This window comes from Centruroides vittatus, unplaced genomic scaffold (genome assembly GCF_030686945.1).
Source record: "Centruroides vittatus isolate TY-2023 unplaced genomic scaffold, ASM3068694v2 contig_1048, whole genome shotgun sequence".
NCBI lineage: Eukaryota > Metazoa > Arthropoda > Arachnida > Scorpiones > Buthidae > Centruroides > Centruroides vittatus.
In genome coordinates, this window is record NW_027120676.1 from 327,854 (window position 1) to 340,474 (window position 12,621).

Genomic DNA, 12,621 nt, shown 5'->3' on the forward strand with positions numbered 1-12,621 from the left:
GTGATGCGACAAAAGAGGCATTTGACATTAACCGGTATCGGCACCCTTGGGATTTGGCATGCGCTGACTGGGACCATCTCTGATTCCATCCATTAGTCACTTGTAGGGAGCTATTTGACTAAGTGGATTGTTTTAAGATTTAAAAAGTAAAGAAGATTTTATGTTATTTTTATGTACGTTTCTTTACAAAGCTATATTTAATTATAATTTTCTTTAAAAGTATATTCATACAATTGAAGAATATTTTGTACCAGGTATGTATATCCACCACACATTTATTTCACCAAGTAAGTTTTTATTATTTTATTTATAATTTTAGCCCTTATATCGTGGCTAGCGATTCGGAATGTAATTGTGATATTAAAAATACATTTAGAGAAGTCTATGGTTTTTACTGGCTTATCAAACAAACAATACGAATGGAACCAAGATAACACTGACACGCAATTAACTTATTGCCCCCTGGAAGTGGGCTTCTCACAGAAACACAGCTTCCCTATCATCAAATGTCATGGCATGCCACTGTTGTCCAGTTGCCAATGCTTAATTTTTTTAAGATGTTCTTATGTGCTTTCTACTCTTGTATTCTTTTTTGGCAGCTGGATTTGATGTTGCAGTGGAGTTTGTCTCAAACAAACTTTTGGTTTTTATTATTTTTTTCCTTACTAAAGAACAAGTTCATATGACTATTTAATGGGATAAAATATGTATGAAGTATGAAAAAGTTGAGAAAAATGAGAAAACAAATCAGGCTACTTGTCAGACCATTTCAGAAATACATTCGGTAGTCCAAAGAAAATTTTGACACTCCAAGACAGTCGGACAACTAATTTTGAATTCTAATTTTTAGAAATCTGTGTTTTTTGGAATTTTGTGAAGAGTTCATTACAAGTGGATTATTTGTTGCTTGCTTTCAATGAATAACTAAATGTATTATTTGCTATTAACCAGTGATTTCATCATATTTTTGCAAATATTTTATATGGAAGTGGTATTTTGTATTATTTAACTTGGGAAACTTTAATTAGGAGATAATTCATTACTTATACTTCATTAATCTGTTTTACTTATATTTAAATATATGGTTTAAATAGGATTTGAATGTATTTTCTTTTATTTATTTATTTATACAATAATTAGTCATATGGTGTATATTATTGTATTTTGAGTATTATTTCCTTACTAATTTTTTTCCCCATTTCAAGCAGTCATAATGGATTTCACAATTCAGCAGATGTAAAGTTGAAAAATCTTTCTGAAAGGTAATGAAAAAATATGTATTCATAATCTCTTGGTTTCTTGGTTTTAATACTCATACTTTGTAGAGTGTGTGTGTATGTGTGTGTGTGTGTGTATTTATATTTGTCTTATAAGTATAGCACAATATTTTTTAACAAAATGATATGTGGAAAAAGTCTTGTGCTACATTCTAAAGGTTAGTAGATCATCAAAATTACTTAAGGCATGCTTTTCAAAACATCTTATATCAACTTTCCTCAAGCTTCAAGTCTTCATCTCACTTAGTAAATAGCAATTTATTATAGGAAATTGTCTTGTTTTCAATGTAAAGTTTTGTCTGTTTTTTTTATAAGTTTCTTTATTGTGATGTAATGCATCATAAAACTAAAATACAGCAAAACCTGTACAAACTGAAATTGCCTGGTACCAAGTTATTTTGTTTTTTAACAGGTTTTAGCTTTTTTTTTCTTTATTTTATTTTTAAACATCATCATACAAACATTATTGAGTTACATTCATTTTTATAGTAAAATCTCATTTATACCAGAAAATAAATTTTCTTACTAGGCTTAAATGCTGAATCCAAATTAATTGAAAGTGATTCCAGCTAAAGGTGGAAGTATTAAAATGCAAGAATTGGAAACAATTCTATTGCAAAGTGTTCTCCCTGTTCCCAAGAACTTGAGCTAGGTATTTGAGTATTAGCTCACATGACAGCAAACAAGCCAATTTGAGGTCCAGAATTAGTGTCTGCATCTGCCATCATAAATTTTAATCACACTACAGTAATACAGAGACAGAGTTATTCTGTTCTGTATTACTGTTATTCTGTGATCTAGCTTCTTGAGAAATTTTAATGCTAATCAGGGACTATTCAAGCATTATGTTAGTAGTTTATAGGTGAATTTGCTTTTATCTGATGATTTCTGACAATGAGGGATGGAATCTTTGAAAATCTTACACGATCAAAGAGAAAACTAGGAAGAAAAATAAACAATATGCCATTTATTTTCCCTCATCATCATATTTCATGTGTTTTCATTTTTCTGACAAAGTTTGAAATTGTTCTTGGAATAGTTTTCATGCTCTGCAGTGATAGTTAAAAGTTAAATTTTAATTTTCTACTTTATTCAGCTTACATTACATTCTTCATACCCAAAAACCTCTTCTGTTTTTGCTTTGGATTGGTTTCTGCTTGTAGTAAGATTTAATAAAACAAATTACTCTGTTCTGAAAAATTCTTTCTATATATGCAGGTTTCTATTTTATTCGGATTCTGTTTTAGTCAGACTTTACTGTATTTGATATAGTATTTGAACTTTATATGTTAATACATGCCAAAGAACTGTTGATGAAGAACTGAAGATTAAAAAGCAATGTTTAAACATTTTACATCCTAATGTGATAGTTTGTTAATTATATAAATGTTTTATTGTGATTTAATTACTTGTTATTATATTAGTTGGGTGTTTTGAATTGTCACACATTATAAATTTTTATTCTACATTATTTTAAACAGAGAGTCGGCATTTTTGTGCAGACAGATTTTTAAGAATGAATTATGGATGTTAAGTGGGGGATGCCAGTATTTCATATATATGTTAATTATTACTTACAATTGGAAAATAACACTATTTGTTATGCTAATTACAATGAATTATTATAAAATATGTATAAAATAATATGAAACTGTTTCATCACAAAACCTTCATTCTTAAATTAGTTAATAAAAACTAATTTAAGAATGAAGGATTTGATAATACTTCTGTTGTATTTTATCATTTTAGTATGGGGTATCAGTTTGGCCATACTATCATAAATGTATGAAAAGATTATACTATATTAATTTAAAGCCATTATGATTATTCACTATTAAAATTTTTGATATTGTAGTGTAAACTGTTAGCCACTGAACTTCTTATTATTTATTTATTTTTATTCCTGTACTGTGAGCACTAAAGAGGGCTTTTCTCCCCATACTTTTTATGGATTCAGTCAGGTCCATATTGGGGGCAGCCAGGTGTTGAGGGACAGGGTCTAACATCTCTGAGATGGACCAATTGTAAAAATTCCTGGGGTTTTTGACTGCCTGGATTTGATTCCCAGTCTCCCAGAACAGAAATCTGACACCTTAACCTCTTTGATCATCCAATCATTATCACTGAACTTTGAACTGTTAGATCAGTTACAAGTTACAATTGTATGTGTCTGTTTTATTGCATGTTCTTATGTTTGTTCAGGAAGAGTTGAAAAAAGTTCTTGCTATTCTTCCTTGCCATCCCTTCTGATGTTTAAATTTTAAAATAAATAAAAGTATTTGGAGGTTTGACTTCCTTATAGTACATGGTTTTAAGAGTAGAGGCTATTTTTCTGGCTACAAAGAGTTGTGGCTAAATGCCATCTTATTTTTGTATAATTTTAATTTTAGTTATATTCTACCTCTTTGAACCTTGTTCTTCCTTCTAATCTCCTTTGTTCCATTGTTTTCAAACTTCCGAGAATTCTGACTTGCCCCTTCCCCAGGAGGTAGGGTGTAAAACAATAGGCTATGATAAGGCTGGAGAGAAAAATCTGAATTCAAGTGGACATTCTTGGGCCGGACACGAGAGGAGACAGATGTATAACAACAAGGCTCATGAGTGAAAATCGTTAAGCGCTGTGGAAGAGGGTCTGAGAGAACCGAATCCAAGAGATAGACCTGGAGGTGAACCCTTGGAAAAGGCCAATTCATGAGAAAAGAGAATCTACAAAACTTGGAGGTTGAAATGAGGAACTACAGAGAATTATTCACCACAAAATTGGGTACCCCACTGTCCTATAACTCTTCTTACTTACCCTTTCGATCTATCCACCTTACATTTAGATTTAAGTTAGACTAAGGATCGTGCACGACCGTTAGATAAGTACTATTGTTGGGTTGGTAGTTGTGACAGGATCCAATTACCCAGATCACTGTTATGTTGCAAACACAGAATGCAATTGGAATTGTAAAAAGAGCAGGAATCTGCAAAGAACTTGTAAATATTTATTTCTATCACAAAATTAAACTTGTTTTAATTGGTTATCATGTGTTTATGTTTTCCTTTTATGTTGTATATGTTAGAGTCACCAGAATGGAGGAGGAGGGTCAGAATTTGCAAAATATTGGAATATGTAGTTTATGAATTTTCCCTTATGTCCTTTTATCAAACACTATATTATCATTCAATACTGTAAACTGGATGATGAAAACTGTATCTGTTGTCTTAGCTACATTAATTTTTATTCGTCTGAAAGAGTGCTGTTTTCTGCATTCATAAAGATGATATACCGTATTTTACGGACTATAAGACGCACCTGAATTTTGGAGGCAATTTTTCAAAGAAAAAAGTGCGTCTTATAGTCCGTAAAATACGGTAGTCCATTTCTTTAGGTTGAGCTTAAATCTATTAACTTCAGTGTTAAGTCTGTTTACAGTTTTCCAGGTAAGCTAATCTAAATCAGATCTAGGTGATTAGTGTTCATAAAATGTGTTGAATTTCAAATAGATTTTGAAAGAAAACGTTGATTCCTTGTTTATTGGTATTGTCATTAGTATTCTGATTTTTTTTTTTACAAAAAATATGAAATGGAATCATTTTCTTGCATTGGAAAATACATTGTACTGTTACAGGGTGACAATAATTAACCCATACAAGTTTATTGCATCGTAAATTTATTAAAGAAATAAAAATTAGCAAAACAACAGCAGATAGCAGTGACAATATTTTATTCATTAATCAGATATTCAGCCGATTTCAAGTGGCCTCCTTTTGCCTTGATGCATAGCCCCAAACGCATTTTGAAATTCTCGGCGATGGGCCGCAGCTCTTCTGGAGACAGTTTGTCCCACTCCGGGTGCAAGGATTGCTTCAGCGACTCTAAAGTTTTGTGGCACTTAGCGCAGGCCTTGGCCTCTAAAATGGACCACACACTGTAGTCCATTGGGTTCAGATCTGGTGAGTACAGTGGCCATTCTGCAGACGAGATGAAATTAGGAAAATGGGTCTTGCACCACTCCACAGTCTTCTTAGCCCTGTGTGCCGGTGCTGAGTCCTGCTGAAACATCCATTTCGCACCGCCAAAATGCTGCTGAACCCACGGAAGTACCATGGCCTTGAGAATGTCATGGCGGTACACATCTTGATTGATTTTGGTCCCTTGATCGACAAAAACAAGGGGTCTCTTGCCACTTGCACAAATTTCACCCCAAACCATGACTGACACATTGGATTTTGGCAATGTTTGATGACGGCTGAGCATCTGGAAGCCTCTGCAGACCAGTTCCTGTCATTTTTTATGGTTGTCCGCCTGTTGTATGGAGAAAAGCTTCTCGTCTGTTAAGAGAATGCGCTCTCATTGTCGACCTGTGGCCCAACGCTTGAGTTGACGGCATCTTTGGAATCACACGCACTTGTTTTCATTGGTGAGGAGCTGAACCTTTTAAACTTGTAGGGCTTGAGTCCGAGTTCCTTTTTAGCCATTAACCACACTGATTCGCAATTGATTCTAATCTCACAAGCAATTTTTCTCGTGGAGACCTTCACATGTCGGTCAACTCACTTTTTGATGATCTTGCAATTCCTAGACGTATTGATGGTGTGCTTTCTTCCACATCTGTAATTGTCACCATTGTGGCCAAGCTCCTTGAATCGCCGAACTGTATCTGAGACTGTCATTTTGGGAACACTGAGCAAACAAACAATTTTACATTGACACTTTCCTTGCTGGAATAGCTCCAAAACTGCACAACGTTTGTTCAATATCCTTAAAAAATTAAAGAACACTGAAAGCACATCTACACGGGCAGGAAATCAAGGAGAATTAAACACAACAGTATGTAAATTGGTGACGGTAAAAAAGTTCAGGTGCCAGCATTGCTACAAACTTTGTACGGGCTAATTATTGTCATCCTGTAATTAATGTAATATACTATTTTATATGAAAATTCTAAGATGTAGTGTAGAAGGTTCAGAGTTGAAAAATCATACATACAGATTAAGAAATAAATAAACTTACATTAACCGACAGGATATATTGATATATTACTATACAACTTATACTATTTGCCAAACAAAAACATTTTATACAAGAGAAGGGAAGTGAATATAGTAGTTGCAATTATCTAAAGTAATATGGAGTGTAGGTACCATGGATAATTAAAAACTTAAAAGCCCAGTACAATGTACAGATTTAAAAAACTGTTCTCAATATATTTATAAATTGAACACCTGTAATCACTTGTATGGAGCCCAATATTTGCTAAATTTGAAAGTCATATAGTCATACAAGCATTAATCTTGTAGCATTATTACATAGAAAATGATATAGAAAATAAAGAGTAGCTTATATAAAAATTCATAATAAATACAAAGAATTTAGTAGAGATTACAAATTGCTGTTGAATTTAATTAAAAAAAATAAATTTTTTTATTTTATCTGTTTAATTTTTTCCATGTATAATAATAATCATATTATAAAATACAAAAGCTACATTACTAAATATATATGTTGTATAACTAAATATAATTAATTTTATATACTTATTTAGGAATATCAAGAAGTTTCATCTGGCTCTGGAAATTTGGGAACAGCACCAAGCTGCTGAGAAAATAGAAGCCGAAAAATATCTGCAATGTAAATATTTAGAAAACCAGAATACACATCAAACGTTAGTACAGAAAAGTTGGTGTTCTACGGAGCAAGGTGTAAAAGATTTTTGTGTAATTTATAGACATGATGATGGTGATAAAAATAATTTATGTATTAATGGAAACTTTTCAAATCATATAGATCATAGAATGAGTTTCCACAAGGTGAAAGAATTGTTAATGAAGGATCCATCAGAAATTCTTTTTTCTCTAAATTTACCTCAAAACGGTTTTCTTAATTTGTTAAATGAAAAAAGCCTCGGACTTGAAATAATGTTTGATATTTTAATTATATTAGGAAAGTTATCTGTAGCCGAAGAATCTCAAAATTTAGCATCTATTATAAGTTGCATTGTCAATGAAAGTCCATTTATACAAACACACTTATATAATTTCATGATTTCGTTAGAGAAATACAATATATCAGATACAAAACAATTGGAATCTTTACATAATATGACATTATTTCTGACCAAGTTTCAAGAATTGCAACCAGTAACAGCTAGTAATAATTTGACATTTATTCTTCCAGTTTTAAATGATATATTTTATAAACTCCAGCAGAAAGGGATAAATAATTCATTTATTGAGATAAAAATAGAAAATCTTCAAAAGAATAAAGAATGTCTTATTAAAATGTATAATCGAAAGACAAGAAATGAAATATCTGCATTCGAAAATTTTCAAAATAAACAACCACCAGAGTATTTTGTAAATATACCTATATTCCCTACTAGACAAGATTTAATGGACAAACAGCCATTTCTTCGACCAAATATTGTATGCGGACGTTATCTCAACTTAAATCATTACCTAGATGTTCAGTTTAGGCTGTTAAGAGAAGACTACATTAGACCTCTTAGAGACAGTATTGAAAATTACAAAGTGAAAGCTTCTCATAGAAGATCAAGAAATTTTCATGTATATAATGATGTTCATATTATATACCCATACAATACAGAGGGAGGAATTGTGCATTTGATATCGTTTAATGTAAAACCATATTCTCATATTCATTGGAACACTAGTAAAAGACTTTTGTCAGGATCTTTATTATGCCTGTCTTCGGACAATTTTGAAACAATGTTGTTCGCAACGGTTGCAAAACGTGATCCAATAAAACTGAAAAAAGGTGAACTGGAAGTTCATTTTGAAAATCTGAATAATGAAATCTTTTCTATATCTCCATTTTCTACTTTTGTAATGGTCGAAAGCGAAGCTTATTTTGAAGCCTATCGTCATACATTAGCAGCATTGCAAGAAATAGCACAAGATGATCTACCATTAAAAGATTATATACTCTATGTGCAGTCGCAGGTGAAAAGTCCACAGTATTTACATTCCAATACTCTGTATAATTTTTCATCTACTTTTGATGCTCTGTCTTTTAACAGTACTTCACCAGTGATGATTCCAATATTAAATTTTGATATGTGGCCTTCAAATGAACTGTTGGATTTGGATGTTTCTCAATTCGTTGCATTACAAGCAGCTCTTACTAAAGAATTTGCAGTTATTCAAGGACCACCAGGAACTGGTAAAACATATATTGGCTTAAAAATTGCTCAGATGCTGTTGGAGAATTCAAATGTGTGGAATCTATCAAATAATACTCCAATTTTGGTTGTCTGCTACACAAACCATGCACTAGATCAGTTTTTAGAAGGAATTTCCTCTTACACTAAAGAAATTGTTAGAATTGGTGGCCGTTCAACTAATGAAAAGATTAAAAACTTGCAATTAAGTCACTTAAGGCGAGCTTCCAGGTTGGCTTGTAAAGTGCCTCATTACATCTATTTTCTTCGACGTGATTTAATTAAAGAGATAGAAGATATTGAGTACACATTAAATTATTTCACTTATTTAGTAGAAAACAGTACTCAACACATTTTGCCTTTACCCAATTTACAACCTTTTATGGAAAAGAAACATTTACAATCTTTGCAAAGTGGATTAAATTCTGAATATTCTATAATGGAATGGCTTTGCTTATCAACCTATGATTTTCAGAACCAGAATTCTGTTCCATCAGATCTTGATGATGATATAATAACTTCCATAAATGATATTGATATTGGAATTGATGAAGTTGATGATTACACAGACTTTGAACTTAGTTTAAGAGAAATTGATGAAGATGAATATAAACCAATTAATCCTTATCCGGCAAAAAATAAATTGAAACATTCAGATTTAAATGAAAATGAATTTGTTCATAATTTCCCTAAGAAAATGAAAGATTACATTAAAAAACAAATGAAATGTCAACAAGCAATGACATTATCAGAAGTAAAGCAAATTGATAATGTCTGGAAATTAAAAATTGATGATAGATGGCGATTGTATCAATTTTGGGTTGCACAATATGTTACAAATCTATTAGAAATTATATCAAGTCTTCAGTTATATTATCATAAACAGTCACAGGAATTATGTGAATTGCGCAAAAAGGAAGATAAAATATTATTAAATCAAGCTAAAGTCATCGGGATGACTACAACAGGAGCTGCAAAGTATCGAGAATACTTACAAGAGTTGCAGCCTCGCATAGTTATTGTGGAAGAAGCTGCAGAAGTTTTAGAAGCTCACATAGTTACATCACTCTCTATTAATACAGAACATTTGATTTTAATTGGCGATCATCAGCAGCTGAGGCCCTCTCCTACAGTTTATGATTTAGAATTGCGCTATGCTTTAAATGTTTCTCTTTTCGAAAGAATGATCAAGAATGGTATGAATTATTATCAGCTTTCATTACAGCATCGTATGCGTCCATGTATTGCAAAATTATTAACTCCTCACATTTATTCTAATCTGCAAAATGATCCAAATGTAGAAAAATATGAAAACATAATGGGTATTGGAAGCAATATGTTTTTTATTAATCATTCTTATCAAGAAACTGGAGTAAACGATTCTAAAAGTCATAGTAATTTACACGAAGCAAAATTTCTTATTGCTTTATGCAAATTTCTAAGATGTCAGGGATATGATGCATCTAAAATTACAATTTTAACCACATACACAGCACAATTGTTCTTACTAAAAAAATTGATGAGATCAGAAGAGATGTTACTAGGAGTTGGTGTAACTGTGGTAGATAATTTTCAGGGAGAAGAAAATGATATTATATTAATATCATTTGTAAGAAGTAATGATATTGGTTGCATTGGTTTTTTAAAGATTTCAAATAGAATATGTGTGGCTCTCTCAAGAGCAAAAAAAGGACTGTACTGTATTGGAAATTTTGAATTATATGCTGAGCAAAGTAAAATTTGGAAGGATATAAAGAAAAAACTTCAACATCAAAATGCAATTGGTAATGCTTTAGCTCTTAACTGTCAGAACCATCCAGAAACTGTAATCAAAGTTTGTACGGCTGAAGATTTTGCAAAATACGTTCCCGATGGGGGCTGTACAAAGTACTGCAATAAACGATTAAAATGTGGGCATATTTGCACGAGAAAATGCCATCCCTATGATGCAGCTCATTTAGAATTAAAATGCATGATGATCTGCAGAAAAACTATTTGCAATTCCAAACATAAATGTCAGAAACGATGCTATGAAGAATGTGGAAAATGTACAGTTCCTGTTGAAAAAGTAATTCCATCTTGTAAGCACAAAATTTTTATTCCATGTCACCTGGATCCAAAGTTGTATAAATGTACATTAACTTGTCATAAAATTTTGGATTGCAGTCACACTTGTTTGAAAACTTGTTCTGAATCATGTGTACCATGTGTCGAGATGGTTTCAAAGATATTCGATTGCGGACACCAAATAAAAATTCCATGTTATAAAAGTAAATCTGTTCAGATATGTCCAAAAGTATGTAATGAGATTCTTAACTGTGGTCATCCCTGCATTAAGGCTTGTGGATTAAAACCTTGCCCACCCTGCGAGAGTTATGTCGAGAAATTACTCCCCTGTAACCACAAAATTGCAGTCAAGTGTAATTCATTCCTTGGTGTAAAAAATTGCGATCAGATATGTCACAGAATTCTAAAATGCGGGCATAAATGTAAAGATAAATGTGGCCATAGCGGCAGTTGCAGCCCTTGTGACGAGCACTGTAAAAAATTACTTAAATGCGGACACAGGTGCGCTTTAAAATGTTCAGAAATATGCACTAGCACTTGCCCAATGTGCCAGTCTGTAGAGTTTCCGTGGATGTCGTGCGGAAATTGGATAAATCAGCTTCTTCAAATAAATCCGCTTTTGCAAAACAACCCACTTCTTCGTCTATATGAATCTAGGTAGAATTTTTATTTTCAATTTTAAAATAAAAAGTTTCCTATAAAAATAAATGAAATTTTTAAGATGATAGAAATATTGATTTAATATATTAAATTGTTTTGTATTGTTATAATTTATGCACTAACGTATTCCAAAGAAATGTTAATTTATGAAATTTTATACTGTTTAATAAGGATATGCCTCATATACTTATTGGAAAATATTTATATTTTATGTGATTTATTTTTTTTCTGTAGATTATCGTTTGCAAATATGAATGCTTTGTCTAATAAATGTTCACTTGTAAAATATTATACATATATACATAAATATTTTCTTTTAATGGGTATTTAAATAATAAATTATTTAAAAATTTGTAGGTATAAAATATTAGTCTGTTTTAGTTCACATAAATGTAGATTGATGACAATATTCATCCGTTCACCATGAGAAATGCAGATTTAAATTGGACAATAAATTTGGATTGTACTATTGGTTGCATACTTCTAGCTATTACTGTAGCCTGTTCCAGAAAAGGTGATTATTCTTATTTCATAGTATCAGGGTGGTTTAAAAGTGTTGACCTATATATTAATTATATTCTGTTTATTTAATGCTCACAAAAATATTTCTAGAGTTTCTCTACAATATTATGTAAACCCTATGTAGCATACTCCAAAGACAAGACAATAGAATATTGCAGATTTCATTGGGTATTAATTTGTCTAAAATGAAATAATGGAGCAGGAAATGAATATTCCTAGAGCTGTTAAAGGAAAGATTATTTTGCTTTAAAAAATTGAATTACTTCTGATAGGAGAATGAAATGTTTAGTAATAGATAGTAGATATCTAACTGTAGACTTTCAATTTTAAGGGCAAAAATATAAATATCTTAAATGTAATTAATAGCTAACACAATTAAAATGGAGATAAGACAATTAGAGACATTATTAGGAAGAGTATAATTAAGGTAGGATTCTCAAGAATGTCCAGGGAAGATGATATACAAACCCCCACGCTTGTTTATCGTTAGAAAACATTTGTGTAAAACTTGTGTAAAACCTTCAAAAATGCTCTTTATAATTTAAAACATTGAAACCCTTACAATTACTAACAAAGTGGACGTTATGAACGAATTTCTATTAGTTTTTTCAAGATCAAATATATTCTCAATTCTATGGAGGTTTCAAGTCGCCATTACTAGTGACGTCATGAGCATGCGCAATTGTCCGGCGCCATCTTTGTGATTTGTTTACGTTATATTTGTATTTATGCTCGCTTTAGTTTTAGTGTTGTTTATTCATCGCGAATTTCACTATGGTAAATTGGGTGTAATGCCAGTGAGGTCGGCCGGGGGTAGAGAGTTGGGAAGATACTCTTTACTACTTACTCGGCAGCCTGTTGGAGGAACAGGCCCTCTGTTGTCTAAAAAGGATGGCTTTATAACTTAAATGAGGAACAAGGGTCTGCAA

At 31.8% G+C, this 12,621-nt stretch overlaps 1 protein-coding gene across 3 annotated transcripts in view; it reads left to right on the forward strand.

The window, feature by feature from the left end:
* The window catches only part of LOC136970390 (NFX1-type zinc finger-containing protein 1-like), a 44,203-nt gene extending 32,612 nt beyond the window's left edge, over window positions 1–11,591 (forward strand). For 2 of the 3 annotated variants that reach the window (XM_067264832.1, XM_067264839.1), the window contains exons 5-6: window positions 1,206–1,262; window positions 6,809–11,591. In XM_067264832.1, the coding sequence (XP_067120933.1) occupies window positions 1,206–1,262; window positions 6,809–11,171 (4,420 nt within the window). In that variant the 3' untranslated portion in view covers window positions 11,172–11,591. The remainder of the gene's footprint in view (window positions 1–1,205; window positions 1,263–6,808) is intronic. The other variant, XM_067264844.1, reaches the window with a different exon arrangement.
* Window positions 11,592–12,621: the final 1,030 nt, after the last annotated feature.